The following is a 23221-nucleotide window of genomic DNA, read 5'->3' as shown; positions in this document are numbered from 1 at the left end:
TAACCAGCACTGAGAGGCAGTTACTTCCCTTAACAGAAACATGGGGGTAACCTGCACGGAGCGGCAGTTACTGCCCTTAACAGAAACATGGAGGTAACCTGCACGGAGCGGCAGTTACTACCCTTAACAGAAACATGGAGGTAACCTGCATGGAGCGGCAGTTACTACCCTTAACAGAAACATGGGAGTAACCAGCACTGAGCGGCAGTTACTACCCTTAACAGAAATATGGGGGTAACCTGCACGGAGCGGCAGTTACTACCCTTAACAGAAAAATGAGGGTAACCTGCACAGAGCGTCAGTTACTACCCTTAACAGAAACATGGGGGTAACCTGCACGGAGCAGCAGTTACTACCTTTAACAGAAACATGGGGGTAACCTGCATTGAGCTGCAGTAACTACCATAAGAAACTTGCTGGGCGGACTGGATGGACTATTTAGTCTTTTTCTGCCGTCATTCCTATGTTACCATGTAGTTATTGCTGGACTCTGAATTTGGATTTTAGATTTAATTACCTTTTTTCAAATCCAAACTCAAAGTGAGTTAGAATTCAACTACTGTGGTTATTTACCTACCCAAACAGTTTTACAATCTAAGAAATAAACAGAAATGTGTGGAGTTTTATTTAAGAATGTTTCGCAGGGATCTTCAGTTACTTTACTATAGATTTGCAGTTATGAACCAGCCAGATTCTGCTAAGCAGCTTCTTCCTGTTTTCTCTGATGCTTTTTCTTAAATTGGGGGAGCATCCATAATCGATACAACAAATTAGATAAGAGGCACAATTCTAAAAAAATTATTTTTATCACATACATCAAGTCCTCAAACGTATCAGCTTTTAAACATCAGAATTTCTTCCTTATAACTATTGGAAATCAGTGATTTAAGATGGAAATTATTTCAAGAAATCATTACCCCAAAGTTTCTCTAATAAACATAAGAAAGCAGTAAGCTCAACGGACCTGATTTACAAGGACGTTTCTCCCATTCGGTATCTATGGGAAAAATGCTTAGTAAATGAGCTCTGCAGCCTTGACCTTTAAGAATTAGCTGTTTTAAGGTCTTCTGTGTTACTTTACTACCTGAACATATAAAATCAAGAACCATCGATTTTTTAAATGTTTTTTTTTTTATTTTAGGCACAAATTAAGACAACGCTTTTCCCTAGCCAGAGTTCTAGCATCGCTGAGCACAGGTCTACCAGCACTTCACAGCCGGGACATACTGTCTTCTGCGCAGGCGCCTTCCCGTGCCGGGTCTGGCTGCCAGGGCGCAGGCGCCGTCTCCCTGGACGCGCTGCCGTCCGCGCATGCGCCTTCCCGTGCCGCGACTGGCTGCCAGCGCGCAGGCGCCGTCTCCCTGGACGCGCTGCCGTCCGCGCATGCGCCTTCCCCTGCCGCGACTGGCTGCCAGCGCGCAGGCGCCGCTCCCATTTCCTGGCTTCCTTGTCATTCGGTGTCTGTTCGTAGCCGCCGCTGCTGCCGCCGCCGTCCCCGCTCGGAGTGAATTCGCGTCGACTGACCAGAGTCCGCGAATTCAGGCCTGCCCTGAGCTTCGCCGCCTTTCTCCCGCAGGTAAGTACGGATGAGGAGGACCGGGGGGCCGCCCACCGCCCTCCCGCGGTAGCGGGAACCGTCCTGCTCGGTCGAGGGTCGTATTAGAGCCGCTGCGGCTACTGAGCACGGATAGCCCGTGGTGCCCGGCCGGGGCCCGTCATTGCCGCCGATGCCCTTCGCCTTCCCTTCCGGCAAGCGTGGGTGCGGTGGGACCTGGGCCATGGCGTTTGTCATCAGGAGCGCAGGCCTCACCTGATCGTGGGCCGGAGGCGGGATGATGGGTCCCGGACCGCTGCCGCCGGCCCAGGGAGTCGCCCTGAGTCTGGGGCCATGCCCAGCCCGAGTTCAGTGTATGGAGCTGGCACCTTAGTCACTGACTGCGCGATTATTTTGTCATATGCAGTCGCTCCAAATGAAGATCACAATGGTTTCTAAGAATAATATTCATATTTTTGGTCAACACACAGTTTGGGAAAGGATTATCTGTGTTATAGCTGGGCTGGAGGGGAAAGAAGGTTAGAAACAGGGGAGAGGACGCAGGAAAGCTGCAAGTGAATCTTTCTTGTACTATATGCTCAGTAGTCCAGTTTCATCTGAGCTGGAAGCCCAAAGAGGTAGAAAGAACTGTAAGCGAAAGGTGTATTAGCATATGGAAACAGGCCAAGGTCTACTTAACTATTGTTTATATATAATCTATTGTAATATGCTACAACACAATAAACCCAGATGGCGTGGTATCTGACAGCAGATAGGATGGACCATTGTAGTCTGTCTGCCCAGCAATATTTTTAGGGTTGTAACTCTTAGGCTAACAAGGACCCATCCCAGCTGATGGCCAGACTTCCTTTTCCCAGCTTTATTTATTCATTCTTGCAGTATACAGAAGTCATATAAACATAGAAATGGCGGCAGAAGAAGACCAAACGGCCCATCCAGTCTGCCCAGCAAGCCATGTATCTTTTTTTTTCTTCCACATTACCTCTTGCCGTTGAAGCCCAGAGCAATGATGGAGTCACAACCGTGTGTATGTACACTGAACAAGGATATTATCTCCAGGTAGTAGCCCCCATTTCCGTGAGCCACATTAACAAACAAATATTGAACAAGTCTAGTAATTGGCAATACCTATAGCCTATGACCTCACCGGTAATTTTACATACTCTTACCCACCCCTGGTTTTTTTTATTATTTGGGAGATGGCAGCCTTCCATCCTTCTGCTCCGTGAAGGTGGTATACCATTGGCATCCCGCTCCGTGAATGCCACTCCATCCTTCCGCTCCGTGAAGGTGGACACCGACCACTGGCATCCTGCTCCGTGAATGCCTCTGTGGCTACTGCCGCTCCGTGCAGTGTTCTGCCGCCTCCTTCCACCCTTGGGCTTGCGGGCCCCTGTTGTTGATCCCTGTGTCTGCTACTTTTCATGGCTGTGACAACTCTCCACCCCCCCACAACAAGACTTTTAATTAGGGCTTCAAGGGCTGCTGTTTCTCCCTTTTACTGCAACAGCCTTTCTGCGCACTTCGGCGGCAGCTGTGGCAGCAGTGGCTTCCTGTTCTTTTATTCTGAGGGCTGTTGCTTGTTCAGCATTCTGTATGCTCTTTATTCACGTCCTCTAGACTTGATGGATCCACAGTGTTTATCCCACGCCCCTTTGAAGTCCTTCACAGTTCTGGTCTTCACCACTTCCTCCGGAAGGGCATTCCAGGCATCCACCACCCTCTCCGTGACGAAATAGTCTTTCTCCCTGGAGCCTCAGCTCATGACCTCTGGTTCTGCTAATTTTTTTCTGATGGAAAAGGTTTGTCATTGTCTTAGGATCGTTAAAGCCTTTCAAGTATCTGAAAGTCTGAATCATATCACCCCTGCTCCTCCTTTCCTCCAGGGTGTACATATTTAGATTCTTCAATCTCTCCTCGTATGTCATTCGATGAAGACCCTCCACCTTCCTGGTCGCCCTTCTCTGTACCGCCTCCAACTTGTCCTTGTCTCTTTGTAGATACGGTCTCCAGAACTGAACACAGTACTCCAGGTGAGGCCTCACCAAGGACTTGTACAAGGGCATAATCACTTCCCTTTTCTTACTGGTTATTCCTCTCTCTATGCAGCCCAGCATTCTTCTGGCTTTTGCTATCGCCTTGTCGCATTGTTTCGCAGACTTCTTATCATTAGACATTATCACCCCAAGGTCTCTCTCCTGCTCTGTGCACATCAGCCTCCCCCCCCCCCCCATCGAATACAGTTCATTCGGATTTCCACTCCCCATATGCATGACTTTGCACTTCTTGGCATTGAATCTCAGCTGCCATATCTTCGACCACTCTTCCAGTTTCCTTAAATCCCGTCTCATTCTCTCCACTCCTTCCGGCGTGTCCACTCTGTTGCAGATCTTAGTGTCGTCCGCAAAAAGACAAATCTTACCTTATATTCTGCCGCAATGTCGCTCACAAAGATATTGAACAGGACCGGTCCCAACACCGATCCTTGCGGTACACCACTTAAAACCGCTCTGTCTTCAGAGAAAGTTCCATTTACCATCACACATTGTCTTCTGTCCGTCAACCAGTTTGCAATCCAGGCCACCACCTCGGCACTCACTCCTAAGCTTCTCGTTTTATTCACCAGTCTCCTGTGCGGAACCGTATCAAAAGCTTTGCTGAAATCCAAGTAGATGACATTGAGCGCTCTTTCTTGATCCAATTCCTTGGTTACCCAGTCAAAAACGTCAATCAGATTTGTCTGACAGGATCTTCCCCTGGTGAATCCATGCTGCCTCTGATCCAGCAAATCTCCAGACTGTAGATAGTTCACAATTCTCTCTTTCAACAGTGACTCCATTACTTTTCCCACCACTGAAGTGAGGCTAACCGGTCTGTAGTTACCAGCCTCCTCTCTGTTCCCACTCTTGTGAAGCGGGACCACCACCGCTCTTCTCCAATCTCTGTCCTGCCCTTCATTCAGATACCCATCAGTTGCTTTGGATATCACGGGCAATATTTTACTCTGCCGTCTGGCTGGACATCAGCCAAATTCCTTCAGCTGAATATGGATTTGCCACTTCTCATACTTCCTCATGTATGTGCCACTTCTGCTGTTTCTCATTCTCCTTTGTGAAAAATCAGCTCTAATCTCAATATAATGTGTACTACTGATTTATCATGCAAACCTTATAATACTGTAGCAGTTACAACTTGCTACATTCCCCATTTCAAGACATCAAACATTTGTCATTTTGTTTTACTGGCCCCAAAGCTGTTAAGGCAAGCTGCTGTTCTAGCTATATTGTGCATTTTGCAAAGGCACTTAACTGTTCTTCCTTCCTGTATGCCTGTATACCATATGTGATTTGATAAGAGCTGGCAGTAGCCAGATCCTAAAATACAAAATGACTAGGAAATGTGCCTTTCTTGTATTGCACTAGAAGGGTGCACTTTTCCAGTTTGTTGTCATGACTGGCTTTAGGGATATGTGACCTGTGTGATCGCCCAAGCTGCTGCTGCTTCACAGATGTAGGCAGGGAAGGGTGGGTAACACATCTTTTAAATAAATTAATAGAAACTAGAATTCCACAGCAGGTGGGGGGGGGGGGGGGGGGGGGCAAGCAGGATGGCACTGCAGCTTTGGGGGGAGCTTTGGGCACTCTTTCCCGTGCTCACACAGAGAGCCACTGCCACTAAAGCCATTCCTGCTTTTTCTTTGAAAACCTGTCATAGATGTTTGTCACAGTTTGCTCTGTATTGATTCCTCTTTGGCTCTTCTGTAATCTTTGTCTTTTTTTTTCTCTCATTACTAATTAAAACCATTTCCGTCTGATATTAAATCAACTCCATCAGGATCTGCTTTCAAAACACCCAATTGTTCACTTTGGTATGAGCTTAGGGCCCTGTTTACTAAAGAGGTAGTTTTCAAAGGAGCTCCACGTGTGCATAAAATATTATTGGAGCAATTTTAAAAAGCCATATATGTGCATAAAATGCACTTACCTGTGAATATTCTATGGACAATTCAGTGGCATATATTTTAAAATTAAATTCAAAACAAACTAATTTGCTCAATAGTTTTGTTTCGTGAACTTTTTCTGATTATTGACCTACTTTGTGTTTTTCTGCTCTCTATATATGCCTTTCATTACTCACTTGATTGTACCATGAGTTGTGAGTTGCTGTGAAAACTGCTTTAGAAACCAACATTAATTTTAATATTGTAAACTCATGTTCAAAATATTTGTAAACTTCAGTCCACAGTATGGTGTTTTCTCTCAGATGCAGCCCTAATTCAGATCCAGCACTTACTGTTTACCATCAGAGCTCAGGACGTTTTTGAATTCACTAAAGCATGTCATTCATTTACTGCCGTGGATTATTATTCATTTTCTCCATGACGCTGAATTTCTACCTTGTATTATGGTCCCCACCCTCATGCTAACAGCAACAACCATAAATGGGTAGGTTGTAATCTTAAAATGACATGGGTGTGAGTCTTTTTGGAATTACATCATTGCATGCACTTCATCATATGCTTGTAGGAACAAAAATACATTTACTAAAGGCATTTTTGTGGGAAACCACATGCCAACTGATACTTGGCAGTCAATTGGAATGACTGAAAAAAAGAAATGGATCTGGCAAAATGGCTAATTAAAACCGAATTTGACTTCTGTGCATGTCCTGCTGCAGTACTGGCTGGTCCACTCTGAAATGTATTTGTCTTGGCTTCAGGTTCAGTTCTCTTACAGTGGTGCGTGTGGTCGGTTTTGCTGACAAACATCTTATCTCTGGATCCATTACATACCTTACTGTGCAGAAATATTTGTTCTGGACTTCAGAATTAGTGCAACAATGCCCAGCATTTTAGTTTACATTCTCTGATGTATTTTAAAATATTCATATTTTATTCATATAATTTCAGCCTTTTCCTTCCGGAAACAATTAAAGAAAACGGTTGCCCACTATGTCCTTGCATCAGTTTTTACTAGAGCCAATCACCTGCCATGCCTGGAACAGAGATCGCACTCGTAAGTAGCAAGTAGATTGATAACTATAAATCATGTACTAATTACCTGTGTATGATCCAGTTAAGAAGCACATCATGTGGAACTCTGTAATGACCGATTCCTTATTGATCAGGGGTTCTGCCTGCTCATCTGGAACAGGAATGAATAATTAGTGGTGGTTACCTGGAATTGCAAGTATCGGAAGGACCATGAACCAGTGAATTGAGACTACATTATATAGTTTTATGTCTTGCATTCAGGTATTATAGTTATTTCTCTGTTCCCAGAGGGTTATAGTCTAACTTTGTTCCTGAGGGAATGGTGGGTAAAGTGACTCGCTCAAATCACAGGGAGTGGCAGTGGGATTTGAGCCTTGGCTTCTCTGGTACATAGCCTGCTACTCCATGTTACATGGTTTTATTTCAAATATAGGTTTTTGAAGTTAGAAAATTTTCATCACATTTATTTTGATTGAAATAGAGGATAATTTAGATGCAAACACACAATCGTAAAACCTTTTTTTATATAAATTTTCTTTTGGGGAATAGTAAGATGCAGTTGTCAAATGGGGCTCTAGTGTAGATAAATAAAATATTTATATTTCAGTATTTTATTTTTCATTTTCTTTTGTTATGTTAGAGATTGCTATCAGTCCCAACAACCATGAGGTTCACATCTACAAGAAGAGTGGGAACCAGTGGGTAAAAGCCCACGAGCTGAAGGAACACAACGGCCACATAACAGGTAAGGAAATAATCAAGGGAGTCAAATGTTAGAGTTGCAGAGAGCAGCCCTCAATGTGCAGAAGGAATGTAAAGGGAATATGCTTTATAAATGGGTTTTGCTTATCTTGTGACCTCTGATTTTCAGGGTATGGCATTACCTTAGTAACAGGACATTTTTAAAGAAGCATTTATAAATTCTTTCTGATAGGAATGCACAAGTGCCTCCTAGCTTGAGCCCTTTGCACTTTTAAGATTTCTGAGTAGAATAGAAATCTGCTTGTATAATGGGATAGCTACAATTGTGTTTGATAAAAGCACTCACTTACCAAACACAGGCATTAACCACCTACTGATGTTTCTCGCTCGACTCTTTGTTGCAGTTTATTTATATGCTTCATAATGATTGTAAAACTTGAGTCATTCCAGCAGATTGCCACGGCTGCTTGATTGACTTCTTTCCCACCCTCCAAGATCAAAGAAGTCAAGTGACTCCCTAGTTTGCCTGTGCCAAAGCAAACCTTATAAATAGCAATTGTACCAGCTCGTTTGGCTAGAGCCAGAGGGATGCCAGGGTGCATTGGGAGAGGCAAAAGCAGTAGAAGAAGGGAAGAGAATGCTGTTCTGCAGGTCATACCAATGAGACCTCACCTGGATTACTGTGTCCAGTTCTTCTGAAAAGAATTAGGCTAGGGGAGTTCCAAAAATGGGGGTGGTCTGCAACAAAATGCCTGTAAGATGAGACTTGAAGATCGGAGAGGAGAGACGGGAGATATAATAGGCATTCGGGTATCTGAAAGGTGGTGGAAGTTTTTTTTTAAAAGGAAATTCTAGAACAGGGGATCACGAGGAAGCTCTGAGGAGGTGGACTTAGGAGCAGCCATAGCAAAAAAGGTTTTCAAAAGAGGGAAATACAGAAGGAGGGGAGATGTTGGGGACCCAAATGTGAAGGTTTGAAAATCCTTAAGCTGTATTTGAAGTGACCGGATACCTGAAGGGAGAAGTTTTCAGGGCCAAAAAGCATTGACTGTAAGTTCTAAATTTCAGGTATCGATTGGGCTCCGAAAAGCGATCGCATTGTGACTTGTGGTGCAGACCGTAATGCCTATGTTTGGAGTCAGAAAGATGGCGTGTGGAAACCCACCCTGGTGATCCTGAGAATTAACCGTGCAGCCACCTTCGTGAAGTGGTCTCCCCTGGAGAATAAATTTGCTGTCGGCAGTGGCGCTCGACTCATATCAGTCTGCTACTTTGAGTCAGAAAACGACTGGTGAGCAGAACGCCTCTGAGGATCTTGGGTAATGAAGGCAGCGCACCCCCGGATCGACATCTGAAAGGTTCATCCAGGATGACGTGCCTCAGACTTGCTTGTTTTCTGCACTCTTAGTGTATGTCTGTCCTCATGTTGGCCTTTCTACAGATACAATTCTCTAACTATTGTAACATATGCCCCCCAAAACCAAGCTAAGACGTGTGGGCAGAGCTGAATGTTTTTGGCACACTCATTCTGATGCCTTTCAGGTGTACGAAGTTTGTTTTTAAGGTGTAATGGATGACATAAAGCTACAGCTCGCTCTTCTTGACCTGATTTTAGCTGTCGCCAGTAGACGGCCGTTCAGAGAGAGAAGTCTGCTGCTTCTTTGAACCGTGCCCAGTAAAATTCGGGCTGTGGAACAGTGCGCTGGTTTACTTATCCAACAGGGAGGGAATGTGGCAGCTCCCACTGTCCACAGAGACATTTCTTCAGTCTCAGACTAATATGAGGTTTTGTGCTGCTTGGTGTGCAGAGGAAGTTTAGGGTAATATGTAAGTTGCTGTGGTGTTGCATTTAGCATCAGATAAGTTGAATTTCTGGGTACCTCCTCTTCTAGGGATTAACATGAAGAGCAACGTATACAGGACACAGTGTCCAAGGCACTGAGAATTGCAAGCTAGGTAATAGGGAAGGGGAAATTTAGACGGCATATTTGGCTCTCCATTACTCTTGTTCTGCTACATCCCAAGCCCATGTAAACCCACCTCGTATCGTGACTTCTTCAGTTATGTCCTCCCTTGTGGCCAATGTGATGAAACTGTGTAATTGTACTTTTTGATTGAAGTCCACCTTCAGATCACCTTAGGAAAAGGCAGATTATAAAATGTTTGTAAATCTGTCAAATCTTCAAGCATCAGTTTTTGCTCTATGGCCTCCTGACCTTGGTTTGAATTTGTGACCTTGAGGCTAGATTTATAAATTGGACGAAGCTGCATCAAAGAGTACAAAGAATTTGCAAATAGCAAATCCTTTGGTCAAGGGCTTAATTTCTTGCAACTGCTAGAACGGAAAAAGTCCATGAATCGGCCCAGAAGACTAAGTCCCCCAGCACTTTCTTCTGGTGCCAGGTTTGCTTCATCTTTTTCCTAATGTTGTCTGGTGGTTGATCTCTGCAAGGACCTGGTTTAATTTTGTATTCCTGTTCATGCCCCAGATCAGTCCAGACAAGTGGGTTTTGCATCCCTTCCAGCAGATGGAGGCCGAGAATAAAAACTTTTCAGGCACTGCTGCATACCCGAGAGTGCCACCTGCAGTCCCTCAGTATTGCTCCTTCTCCAGCAGATGGTAGAGGTGCAGACCTGCAGTCTGGAAATTATTGAAAAGAAAAAAGGATTTTAAGAGTGAAGACTGGGGCTCCCCAAGCTGTTAGGTTCCTTTGTGGGCCACCCCTCGGGTTGAGCAGGGGGCGTTGGTAATCCCTGTTCTGGCTCGGCCCTTTACTTCCAGAGGGGGGGAAAGCCAGGGGTCCTGGATCCATCGCTCCCTTTGAGGCTTTCTCACCTTCCACCAACAGCCAGAAGCAGGAAAGTACGTATATCTTTTTCTCGGAGCTGCTTGGTTGCTGTTGCTTTAAAAAAAAAAAAAAAAGCAGCTTGGTTGAGAGCAGGGCTGATGGGTTAAGGCTGTCGCCGAGGGTGAGAGGGGACGCGCTTGTATTCTGTGATATTGATTCGGCTGCTTATGTCTGTCTGAGCATGGAGTTCAGCCAGACAGTCTCACCTAATAACCCCGAGGCTCTGCCTCATTATCTGCATCTTGGTTCCATTTCTTTTCCTTCAGGTGGGTGAGCAAACACATCAAGAAGCCCATTCGCTCCACCGTGCTGAGCCTGGACTGGCACCCCAACAACGTACTGCTGGCTGCCGGCTCCTGCGACTTCAAATGCAGGTGAGATTGAGCAAAAGGCCCTTGGAAGGTACGAATTATGTGAAACTCTAGCTGGGGGCGGGGGGAGCTCCTACTGCTATGTGGGTTAAGGGATTGTGTTAAAGCCTGAAGTATTCAGTTGCTAAAAATAAAACTGAATTTTTCATTGTTGAAACATCAAAAGCCCTACACGTCCTATGGGACTGCATTGCTCTTGAGTACCCACTGAAAGTGTGACTAGTGAGAAGATGTGTGGGAAGGTTAGCGTGTAAGTCGTTTGAATGTAAAGAAATGTCTCGGTGGCGTCCAGAACGGTGCCTCTGGTTATGTATGCCTGGCCTGCTTCTGAGTGTCTTGTAAACAGTCCTGCTGCGTCACACACACTTTAATTGTTGCAGGGACATGCAGCACCTGAGACATTGTACTACGATACGTCCCCTTCACACGAGATCATTATTCTGCAAAGTCAGTATAGCTGAGAGGCAAGACAGATCCACGGAGAGCGGTCAGCTCTTGTCATGCAGCGTATAGATGTAGGAGCATCTCGCGTCTCCTCCAGAATTTCATTTTTAATGTATTTCCTGCCATTTTGAAAGAATATCACCCAAGGCAGTGTACAGCTTATTAAATAACAAGCAGACATGGAGAGATAATGCAGACCTTGCAGATCCTAATGTGCGATAAACAACCTAAATGCAAAATTCACTTACAAAGACTCTGTACCTGCAGCACAGAGCATAGAAAAAACAAGACAAAAACAGTTGACACCTCAGATGCCAGCAGCCCGTAGTAGAAAGAAGAAAGCAAGACCCACATATATGAGAGAAGATCCAAGATGATGTGAATTGTCTAGATTTCATATGTAATGCATAGTGGGAAAGAACCAAGGGTCATTGAAATACTAGCCCAGGTTTGATAATTGTTCTAGGGAAACCATAGCTATCAACTCTGGTTTCAAACTCGTACCCGGCTGAACACCTAAGGCAGGGAGTTGGTAGCTCTATGAGTTAAAAGCCTGACGTAATCCTGGGTTAGGCATAGTTCTACTGCAAGATAGCGCTCCTGTAAAGGCTTGCTGACAACCTATGGACGGCTTGATTTTCTTTCAGCAGAGAAGTGATTTAGGAAGGCTTCCTGAGATGACCGTATAGGCCTAGAGAGAATATAAAAAGACACCTGGCCCTCAGCTATACTGCATCAGAGCCTTGAAAACCAGAGTCAGAATTTTAAATTTGGCCCTGTAGAGCATTGGTAAAAATGTAGATCTGTTCCAGCCCCTGGCCGCCCTCTGACATGCGCACGCTGTATTAATTGAAGCTGCTGTAAATTCCTCATTAGTCAAACTGTGATGTTATAGCCCGGATTATCATGACCAAGCTCTCCTTCTCGTTGCATGGTTGAAATTTAAACAGTTGACGAAGATAAAAGCAACTTTTAAAAGAATTTGAGGATACATAGTGTCAAATCCAACCGAATCCCAAGGCTCCTTACCTGTAGTTTTGAAAGGAACTCATGGCTTCCAAACGAGCTTTTGAGATCGGTGACCTGGCCGCTTGAATTTTGAACCCCCAGAATCTCCATTTTGCTTGGGTTCAGATAGTTTGTTGTATTTAGCCCAGTTTTGAATAGAGGAAAGGCAAGCAGTTACGTTTCCCATAGCTTTTGGAAGGTCTGCGTGTTTTCATCAAAACTGAATCATCTGGGCTAGTGGTTGTTTTAAGTGGGCACTCAACCTACTCCACAGGCCACAACACAAGTTGTAAGGTGACCGCGGATTGTAAGGATCGTTTATCTGTCTGACAGGTAAGATCTGAATCGTGCTAAAGGCATGCATTCATTCCTGCTTTTACCAGCCGAGAAATGTTCTCTTGTTTCTTTAAAATAGACGTTTTAGCACGTGTGACTCCTTTGTGTGTTGAGCAACACGCTTATTTTTAGAAGCAAACAAATTGCTTGCACATTTTCTCACAACTCTCTTCTGCTGAGCTCTCACAAATGCCCTGGCAAGATCTGTGTGCTTCGTTTGGGTAAACAGTCTATAGTCTGAGTCCCGGCTCTTTCCTCTCTCCATCTCCATTTAGAAAGAAGATAAAAATGCTGTGAGTGGGGAGTTTGCTGATGTGGTGTCTTTTTTTTTTTTTAAACAGAGTGTTTTCTGCGTACATTAAAGAAGTGGATGAGAAGCCGGCCAGCACACCGTGGGGCTCCAAGATGCCATTCGGTCAGCTGATGTCGGAGTTTGGAGGGGCTGGGAGTGGGGGATGGGTTCACAGTGTCAGTTTCTCAGCCAGCGGTAACCGCCTTGCCTGGGTCAGCCATGACAGTACCGTGTCGGTGGCTGACGCCTCCAAGAATATGGCGTAAGTATTTCTATTGGGCTCAAATTCATTACTAGCAGTTTAGGCCTCCAAGTGGCCATCAGCAGTCAAACACTGGGTTTTGTTTTTTTTTATTATTTATTCTTTATTTATTTTTAACAATTATAACAAGATAATTCCCCTGACATTCAATCAGATGCATACATACATAAATTCTCACAACAAACAAAAAAAAAAAAGAATTATAAAAAGGAAAAAATGCCAACTATGTATACATTTCAATTCCACAATTAAAGATCCACGTGGCCTTATTAATCATAATATATATAATTTTAACATTTAGCATCGGCAGGAGCTATCTAAGTAATATGAGGTGGAACAAACTCGGACATTATCGAGGCATTGTAGCCAAGTTCTGAGAACTCAAACACGCTGTATTCCAGAATTGTCACGTAAAAACTGTATTAATTGCGATGGCAAGAAAAAGAGGAAAGATTTATCTCTAAATTTAATTAGACATCTACAAGGAAAACCCATCTGTAAGACCTGAGGCCTTAATATCAAAAGTTGCTTCCTCCTTTTCTGCGTAGATTTAAACAAGTCTGGAAATATTCTCACTTGCAGCCCCATAAATTTCTCGGAGCGGTGTTTGAAATATAACTTCAAAGTCCATTCCTTATCCATCTCTAGAGCAAAATTAACTTTCAATGTAGCTGGTTCAGCCTGGACTTGATCTGATAACTCCAAAAAGTCCGTAAGGTTCAAACCTACGGCTCCATTTTTTTCCTTCCCAGGACCAGAAGTCTTTCTTAAATCATCTCTCAGGGGAACATAAAATACCCGAGTGAGAGGTGGAATTTGGTCTATGGGTACTTTCAAGATTTCCTGTAAATATTTGGCAAACATATCTCTTGCTATTATATGAGAGATGTTTGGGAAGTTAATTACTCGAAGATTCTTGTTTTTTAATAAATTCTCCATATTTTCAATTTTAGTTAACAAAACCAAGTTATCTTTAACCATATTATCTTGTTTATATTTCAAGGAATCCAGTAATACTTTCTTCTCATTTTCTTGAGTATTAATAACTTTCACCGTGTTTTCTAAGGATTTGATTCAAACTTCATGGTCATCGGTTTTCAATTTAAATGGCTCAGTCTGCTTTATCATCAAATTTCCAAGCTCAGCCATGGTTTCCCATAATTATTCTAAAGTTATTTGCCCCCGGTCTTTGTGGAGAGTAAGTAGAAATGTTTAAACTTATCTGCAAAGGCCTGGATGTGCTCCCCGGTTGACTCGGCTCCAATTTGCCTCTGTCTGGGCTTCCAAGGTGCACTCCTTGCCCTCCGGGCTGTTTTTCCACGCCACTTCCTCCCGCTTGTGGGCTCCCTGGCTGGCTCTCCCCGCCAGCACTTTCGGCCTGCAGGGCTTCCGGGTCTGCATCCGGGTCTCGTAGCGTCGCTGGGTTCCTTGGCGCCTCCCTCATCATCGGGGATATCGTGGTCTCGGAGTCCGGCAGGGAACTAAACTCCTCTCTCTCCCCGTTCCCTGCTCTTGTGTCTCCTCTCCCGATGTTGCTGCTCCTCGGAGAACGTGTGCGTCCATCGGGCCGATTTTGGGCATCTCAGTGGGGGCACCAGGGAAGGCTTTCTCACGGGCGCGCCTTTTTCTAACCAAATGGGGCATTATAGTAGGAACATTTCCAGGAAAGATTCACAAGGTAAGGGCACCACGCTCGCGGTCCTATTTGCTCAGTCGCCATCTTCAACGTTAGGTTTTTCTGAGTATCTAGTATTGTAAAAGGGGAGGTTCGCCTACTGTTCCTGGTGTTTTGTACCACTCTGGTTTTTTTGGCCCCATCTAAATAACAGACAGAAACAGCCTATACTCTGAATAACTGGGCTTTGTCCAGAAAAGGGTTATCCACCCTTCTAAACGTGGCTTTCATTCGACTCCCTGAAGCTTCTATCCCAAGAGGTCTGTTCTCTTCCGGAGCAGGAGGAAGTGCAGGCAGCCTTCCTTGTGAGTGCAGCGCTCCCATTATTTCCTAAAGGACGCAAAATGTTATTTACTTTCTCTTTCTCCCATGGAAAAGCGCGGAAGCATCAAACACTCATATTCAGTAAGTTAGCTGGATAACTGGTCCTGTAGATTCAGTAAGTTAGCTGGATAACTGGTCCTGTAGATTCAGTAAGTTAGCTGGATAACTGGTCCTGTAGATTCAGTAAGTTAGCTGGATAACTGGTCCTGTAGATTCAGTAAGTTAGCTGGATAACTGGTCCTGTAGATTCAGTAAGTTAGCTGGATAAGCCCTGTATATTCAGTAAGCTGGATAACTGGTCCTGTAGATTCAGTAAGTTAGCTGGATAACTGGTCCTGTAGATTCAGTAAGTTAGCCGGATAACTGGTCCTGTAGATTCAGTAAGTTAGCCGGATAACTGGTCCTGTAGATTCAGTAAGTTAGCCGGATAACTGGTCCTGTAGATTCAGTAAGTTAGCCGGATAACTGGTCCTGTAGATTCAGTAAGTTAGCCGGATAACTGGTCCTGTAGATTCAGTAAGTTAGCCGGATAACTGGTCCTGTAGATTCAGTAAGTTAGCCGGATAACTGGTCCTGTAGATTCAGGAAGTTAGCCGGATAACTGGTCCTGTAGATTCAGGAAGTTAGCCGGATAACTGGTCCTGTAGATTCAGGAAGTTAGCCGGATAACTGGTCCTGTAGATTCAGTAAGTTAGCCGGATAACTGGTCCTGTAGATTCAGTAAGTTAGCTGGATAAGCCCTGTATATTCAGTAAGCTGGATAACTGGTCCTGTAGATTCAGTAAGTTAGCCGGATAACTGGTCCTGTAGATTCAGTAAGTTAGCCGGATAACTGGTCCTGTAGATTCAGTAAGTTAGCTGGATAACTGGTCCTGTAGATTCAGTAAGTTAGCTGGATAACTGGTCCTGTAGATTCAGTAAGTTAGCTGGATAAGTCCTGTAGATTCAGTAAGTTAGCTGGATAACTGGTCCTGTAGATTCAGTAAGTTAGCTGGATAAGCCCTGTAGATTCAGTAAGCTGGATAAGCCCTGTAGATTCAGTAAGTTAGCTGGATAACTGGTCCTGTAGATTCAGTAAGTTTGCTGGATAACTGGTCCTGTAGATTCAGTAAGTTAGCTGGATAACTGGTCCTGTAGATTCAGTAAGTTAGCTGGATAAGCCCTGTATATTCAGTAAGCTGGATAACTGGTCCTGTAGATTCAGTAAGTTAGCTGGATAAGCCCTGTATATTCAGTAAGCTGGATAACTGGTCCTGTAGATTCAGTAAGTTAGCTGGATAAGCCCTGTATATTCAGTAAGCTGGATAACTGGTCCTGTAGATTCAGTAAGTTAGCCGGATAACTGGTCCTGTAGATTCAGTAAGTTAGCTGGATAACTGGTCCTGTAGATTCAGTAAGTTAGCTGGATAACTGGTCCTGTAGATTCAGTAAGTTAGCTGGATAACTGGTCCTGTAGATTCAGTAAGTTAGCTGGATAACTGGTCCTGTAGATTCAGTAAGTTAGCTGGATAAGCCCTGTATATTCAGTAAGCTGGATAACTGGTCCTGTAGATTCAGTAAGTTAGCTGGATAACTGGTCCTGTAGATTCAGTAAGTTAGCCGGATAACTGGTCCTGTAGATTCAGTAAGTTAGCCGGATAACTGGTCCTGTAGATTCAGTAAGTTAGCCGGATAACTGGTCCTGTAGATTCAGTAAGTTAGCTGGATAACTGGTCCTGTAGATTCAGTAAGTTAGCTGGATAACTGGTCCTGTAGATTCAGTAAGTTAGCTGGATAACTGGTCCTGTAGATTCAGTAAGTTAGCTGGATAAGCCCTGTATATTCAGTAAGCTGGATAACTGGTCCTGTAGATTCAGTAAGTTAGCTGGATAACTGGTCCTGTAGATTCAGTAAGTTAGCTGGATAAGCCCTGTATATTCAGTAAGCTGGATAACTGGTCCTGTAGATTCAGTAAGTTAGCTGGATAACTGGTCCTGTAGATTCAGTAAGTTAGCTGGATAACTGGTCCTGTAGATTCAGTAAGTTAGCCGGATAACTGGTCCTGTAGATTCAGTAAGTTAGCCGGATAACTGGTCCTGTAGATTCAGTAAGTTAGCTGGATAACTGGTCCTGTAGATTCAGTAAGTTAGCTGGATAACTGGTCCTGTAGATTCAGTAAGTTAGCTGGATAACTGGTCCTGTAGATTCAGTAAGTTAGCTGGATAAGCCCTGTATATTCAGTAAGCTGGATAACTGGTCCTGTAGATTCAGTAAGTTAGCTGGATAACTGGTCCTGTAGATTCAGTAAGTTAGCTGGATAACTGGTCCTGTAGATTCAGTAAGTTAGCTGGATAAGCCCTGTATATTCAGTAAGCTGGATAACTGGTCCTGTAGATTCAGTAAGTTAGCTGGATAAGCCCTGTATATTCAGTAAGCTGGATAACTGGTCCTGTAGATTCAGTAAGTTAGCTGGATAAGCCCTGTATATTCAGTAAGCTGGATAACAGGTCCTGTATATCCAGTGGGATGAACATCTGCTGGATTCTCTCACCTAGAGTTCTTCAGCTACATGCAGGGGGGATCGGGCATCCTCCCGGTGGGCCGATCGCTCCAGTCACGTGGTCTGCCATGTGCGGCCGTGACAGAGCCGCGCTTGGCAGACCATGTGATGTGTCCTGGGCCGGACTGGGCAGCGAATACCCGGGCAGGTCGGACATCGTGAATCCGCCGCTGGCTACATGGAACCAAATAACTAAAAAAAAGGAGCAGACTATGTTTGAACATTGCCAAGTAGATTTATTTAGTTACCTAGCCTTGGGGTAGCAACTTACCTGGATATTTCCAGAGGTATCTGAATAAGTAGCAACTTACCTGGATATTTCCAGAGGTATCTGAATAACTAGCAACTTACCTGGATATTTCCAGAGGTATCTGAATAAGTAGCAACTTACCTGGATATTTCCAGAGGTATCTGAATAACTAGCAACTTACCTGGATATTTCCAGAGGTATCTGAATAACTAGCAACTTACCTGGATATTTCCAGAGGTATCTGAATAAGTAGCAACTTACCTGGATATTTCCAGAGGTATCTGAATAAGTAGCAACTTACCTGGATATTTCCAGAGGTATCTGAATAAGTAGCAACTTACCTGGATATTTCCAGAGGTATCTGAATAAGTAGCAACTTACCTGGATATTTCCAGAGGTATCTGAATAACTAGCAACTTACCTGGATATTTCCAGAGGTATCTGAATAAGTAGCAACTTACCTGGATATTTCCAGAGGTATCTGAATAACTAGCAACTTACCTGGATATTTCCAGAGGTATCTGAATAAGTAGCAACTTACCTGGATATTTCCAGAGGTATCTGAATAAGTAGCAACTTACCTGGATATTTCCAGAGGTATCTGAATAAGTAGCAACTTACCTGGATATTTCCAGAGGTATCTGAATAAGTAGCATTGTCATAATTAAAGAAAAAATATATCAATGGGCCTGTGACCTGTTTCTCCCTCCCCACCCCCAATTTCAAAAAACCCCGTCAGGCTGTGCCCCCCCCCCCCTCCCTCTTATCCCTTTCAAGGGTCCAAATCAAGTACCGGCTCTGCAGGCTGAGTTCCTTGCCCCTGCCCGCTCCCTATCCCTTTGCCATTACTGTAAAGGCTTCCACCCATCCAAAATAAATTCTAGGCTGGTCCCTGGACCCCTCCCAGAATTGTAATCTTTGCTGGAAGTGAGGGCTCTGTTTACCCTGCCGGCACTGATGGAGCCTCTGCCTCTGCTGCTCCTGTGCATGTCTGTGTGCGCATGTGAGCATCCTGCTCTCGTCTGGCGACAGTGGGGAGGACTGGGTGGGCCAGGTGGCTCTTGGGTGCCCGCTATTGCTTCTCCTGGAGCTTTTCCCTGCAGGCACTCTGAGCTCCTCTTATGGGAGACTTTCACTGCTCAAAACTTTGCAGGCAGTCGTCCACGGTTCTCATTTATATCGGGCAGTAAACCTTTGTGAGACGCTGTGAGCTTTTTTCAGGCTTTAGAGAGCACTTGTTAAGCAGTATAACTCGGACTTACATTTAACTGTTGAGCTGCTTGCTTGGTTTTTTTTTTTAATAAATAGTTTTTCTAAGATTTTCATTGCATCTCTTTGGAAAGGCTTAGTAACTGTTATATCTGTTTCAATGCATAACTGTTTACCCTGAATGCAGAAAGCATCCCATGTCACAGTAGAGCTGGTGGTTTTGCCCTGATCTCGGCTGAGAGCTGCAGATGTAAAAATCCACGCTCAGACGTCTGTTAACAAGTGTTTGTTTCTCTTTAGGATTTTGCAGCTGAAGACAGAGTTCCTCCCCCTTCTGAGTGTGATATTTGTCTCTGAGAATAGTGTGGTGGCAGCTGTAAGTGTGACATTTGGGGGGTATTGTTGATAGCGCTTCAGACCTCATGAAGTTGATCCCAATAATTCCCACGCCTGGATCTTGTACTTGGTCAATACCTGCTCCATAGTGACTGGGCAAGAGAGCAAGAATAAGGCGTGTGCTGTGCCTTGCAAGCAGGATCTGTTTAAGAACATAAGAACATGCCATACTGGGTCAGACCAAGGGCCCATCAAGCCCAGCATCCTGTCTCCAACAGTGGCCAATCCCTTATCTGTATTAGTTGAGGAGCTCTGGTAATCCCCCTCCAATGGCCATTGCATTGCTTCATTTGTCAGCTTTTTATGTAGAGAAATTTAAGGCTGACTCTTGCAGTTTTACTTTTTGAATTATCTTTAAGGGTCCCCTCTATGAGGTCTAATTAACGTAGTCAAATAGTTTACTTGATTGACTGTGAAATGCTTCCTTTTCTTTTTCTGTACTATGGAGTTTGTCAAGTTTGCTTTCTTGCTGATAAATGAATATCATAAATAATAATAAAAAAAAAAAAGCAGCAGGAACACCATTAACCTCTGGCTTTTATGGGGACAGTGGGGCTCATCTTCACTTCCCTGGTGATAACTGAACTGATGTTGCCACCACAGCCTGAAATACTCTCATTCGTTGCATCCTACATTTGCACACGTTAAGCTTACGAGATATTTAAGAAATCTGTAGGAACTTTTCATTTGTTGGCACCAGATTGGGCTCAGATTGTGACCTTGGGGTCTGATCTGGAGCACATTGACTTCCTCCTGTTTGGCTGGCGTTTAACAGTCACCTTTTGTCCCATTTTGTTTCCCAGGGCCACGACTGCTGTCCAATGCTATTCAACTGTGACGACCGGGGCTCCCTGATCTTCGTCTCCAAACTGGACCTCCCCAAACAAAGCATCCAGCGGAACATTTCCGCCATGGAGCGCTTCCGTAACATGGACAAGAGAGCCACCACCGAGGACCGCAACGCCACCCTGGAGACCCTGCACCAAAACAGCATCACGTAGGTGCCTCGGAGCCAGAGCAGGGCAATGTCTGGCATTAGCCTTGAAGGGCGTGCCCTCGGGGAGTCTGACCAGCTCACCAGGCATGAAGGGCGGGTTATCTGGGGAAACTGGACACCGTGGTCCACAGCAGATTCTTATTGATGGCTTAACGTAGTCCTTCTGATTCTAGGTATTGGATTGTAAACAAGGCCATGGCCATTTGTAAGTGTCCTACACCTCTGTTCCCAAACCTGTCCTGGGGGTCCCCCAGCCACTTGGGTTTTCAGGATATCCACTATGAATATGTATGAGGTAGATTTGTATGCACTATCTCGTGCATATTCATTGTGGCTATCCTAATTGGCAGAGTTTCTCCAAGACAGATTTGGAAGGCTCTCTCTTAGACCACACTGTCAGGTTTTCAGGATATCCACAGGATTTGCATTCAGTTGAGGCAATGCATGCACAGCTATCCTGCATATTCCTGGTGCATAGCCACCTAGTTGATAACGACTTGCACCGTTGCCTACGCAGGCTGACATATTTCTGTACTCGTACAAGGAGCAGTTTACTATTATTATTTTATTATTATTTTTAATTTTTATATACTGAAGTTCTTGTATCAGATGCAAATCACTCCGGTTTACATAAAACAGTGAGATGCCCAAGCGGAGGGGGCTTTACATATAACTATAAAACGAATACTATAAAAAACAACATACAACCGGAACATGGTATAGAGATCGTTACAAGAGAAGGAAAAACTTTTGATATCAAAAAAAAGTTTTTTGATATACTAGTACAGTAATGGCCAATGTTGATCCTCAAGAGGCACAAACAGATCTGTTTTTCAGGATATCCAGATCTGTTTATGACAAGTTTTGTCAACCCTGAACTAGTAGTTAACATTTCTATATTTGTTGCAAATCATTTTCTTTTAGGAAAATTGCACAGATAATGTGACTGGCCCTACTAGCCACCAGGGGGTGCACGAGATTGCTGGATTCCAGGCGTCCCTTTCCTGCAGCTTGCGGATGCATTTTAGCTTTTATTCTGGAGCTCTGCGAATATTAGTGCCAAACTCCAGGTCATTTGCAGGCCTGTAACAGTAGCAGTGCATGTGCTGTAGTACAGAGCAGATGGGATATCCTCTGTCTGTGAGACACCAAGAGGTGGCTGAGCGAGTAATCTGTTTCTCCCATCATTGGAGAACGTGTGCGGTTTCCTGCAAGTACATGTGACGTTCTGCGGGATGGAGGGAGTGTATCAGAGGTGGCTGAGCGAGTAATCTGTTTCTCCCATCATTGGAGAACGTGTGAGGTTTCCTGCAAGTACATGTGACGTTCTGCCGGATGGAGGGAGTGTATCAGAGGTGGCTGAGCGAGTAATCTGTTTCTCCCATCATTGGAGAACATGTGCGGTTTCCTGCAAGTACATGTGACGTTCTGCGGGATGGAGGGAGTGTATCAGAGGTGGCTGAGCGAGTAATCTGTTTCTCCCATCATTGGAGAACGTGTGCGGTTTCCTGCAAGTACATGTGACGTTCTGCGGGATGGAGGGAGTGTATCTGGCTAGTGTGTGCCCCACGCTCTTGTCTTCTGAGGGAATTGTGACCTCCAGCTTTCCGGAAGATCATTGGCTGATGGCCCCAGCTGTTTCCATAATATTGAACACCACCCTTCTGACAGCACAGCGGGGCTTCCTAAAACTTCCAGAAACACATTTAGTCCATTCCTGCCCTGCATCCTGGGCCGAGACTGACACGAGTGGGGTGTGAGCAAGCGTTCCTGTGATGAGCTCTCAGTTCACAGAGATGAAAGCAAAGCCGGTCTTTTCTCTTCCTTTTGCAGCCAAGTGTCTGTCTATGAAGGAGACAAGCGGGAGTGCCACAAGTTCTGTACTACTGGCATCGATGGAGCGATGACAATCTGGGACTTTAAGGTATGCTCTGCAGTCTTTGAATATAATTTTGTTATTGAATTTAGGGAGAGGGGATGTGGTGTATGTTGCCTTCTTGGTATTCCTCTTAATTCTGACTTCAGTAATGTGTATCGGAGCACTTTCTGGAATGAGCAGCATAATGAATATGCCCCCATCAAGGTCTGTAGCAGATGCTGCTTATCAACAGTTCAACACTTTCCTCTCTCCTCAGACCCTGGAGTCCTCTATCCAAGGCTTGCGGATTATGTGAGGAAGGGCGTTCATCACTCAGCAAGACAAGCACCATGACCTCTGCCCTGCTGAGCTCCCACAGGGCAAGAAAACCAGACGTGCAGGAAAAAAATACAGTGGGACAAAAGTGTACTTTTTATGATCAGCTGCAATTGTGCAGTTTTTTGTTGTTTTTGGGTTGGTTTAATTCCATTCTTTACCAAAGCTGCTCATCAAGTAGTTTTATGTGGGAAGATATGAATCACTAACTTAAAAGGGGTATTTTATGTAAATTGTCTGCTAGAAAATAATAAAAAAAAAAAAAACAAAAAACCCACACACACACAAAGCTTTTTTTCGTTTTCATTCCTTGTGTAAGTAAAAAGTGGAGACTGTCCCTGAGCGATGCTTCCTGCCAACAAAAGCTATTTTAGCCCCAAAAAGTCCTTCAAAAATTGGAAGAATCCATCTGAAGAAAATAGGAAAAAGCATAAGCATTGTCAAGTTAAGTGTAAAACATGGTTAAGGCAGGCTAAGAGAGAATTTGAAATTAAGTTGGCCGTAGAGGCAAAAACTCATCATAAAAACTTTTTAAAATATATCCGAAGCGGGAAACCTGCGAAGGAGTCAGTAGAGAGAGAAGTTGTTAGGGAAGGTAAGGCTGTTGCTGAAAGACTAAATTAATTCTTTGCTTTAGTGTTTACTAAGGAGGGTATTGGGGAGATACTGGTTCCAGAGATGGTTTTCAAGGGAAATGATTCAGATGGACTGAACCAAAATCACGGTAAACCTAGAAGATGTGGTAGGCCTGATTGACAAACTAAAGAGTAGAAAATCACCTGGACCGAATGGTATATTCCCCAGGGTTCGATGGAATTCAAAAAT

General features: G+C 44.3%; 1 protein-coding gene across 1 annotated transcript; it reads left to right on the top strand.

Annotated features, from left to right (window-relative positions):
* Nucleotides 1-1401: 1401 nt before the first annotated feature.
* ARPC1A (actin related protein 2/3 complex subunit 1A) lies at nt 1402-22721 on the top strand. Its single transcript, XM_029577593.1, has 10 exons — nt 1402-1576; nt 6465-6570; nt 7189-7293; nt 8319-8541; nt 10366-10473; nt 12600-12812; nt 19110-19185; nt 20009-20202; nt 22036-22126; nt 22338-22721. Exons 2-10 carry the CDS (start codon nt 6507-6509, stop codon nt 22374-22376), a joined length of 1113 nt encoding a protein of 370 aa, XP_029433453.1. The 5' UTR covers nt 1402-1576; nt 6465-6506; the 3' UTR covers nt 22377-22721.
* The last annotated feature ends 500 nt before the right edge of the window (nt 22722-23221 follow it).

This window comes from Rhinatrema bivittatum, chromosome 14, assembly GCF_901001135.1.
Source record: "Rhinatrema bivittatum chromosome 14, aRhiBiv1.1, whole genome shotgun sequence".
Lineage (NCBI taxonomy): Eukaryota > Metazoa > Chordata > Amphibia > Gymnophiona > Rhinatrematidae > Rhinatrema > Rhinatrema bivittatum.
The sequence above is the reverse complement of the archived record's forward strand: the minus strand, read 5'-3'. Positions and strand labels throughout refer to the sequence as shown.

What these genes read in the sequence shown, in the direction of transcription:
- ARPC1A (XM_029577593.1), top strand. Translation starts at nt 6,507, where the DNA reads ATGTCCTTGCATCAGTTTTTACTAGAGCCAATCACCTGCCATGCCTGG. An exon ending in TTTGAGTCAGAAAACGACTG is followed by an intron (nt 8,542 to 10,365) that starts GTGAGCAGAACG and finishes CTTTTCCTTCAG; the next exon opens with GTGGGTGAGCAAACACATCA. An exon ending in GACGCCTCCAAGAATATGGC is followed by an intron (nt 12,813 to 19,109) that starts GTAAGTATTTCT and finishes GTTTCTCTTTAG; the next exon opens with GATTTTGCAGCTGAAGACAG.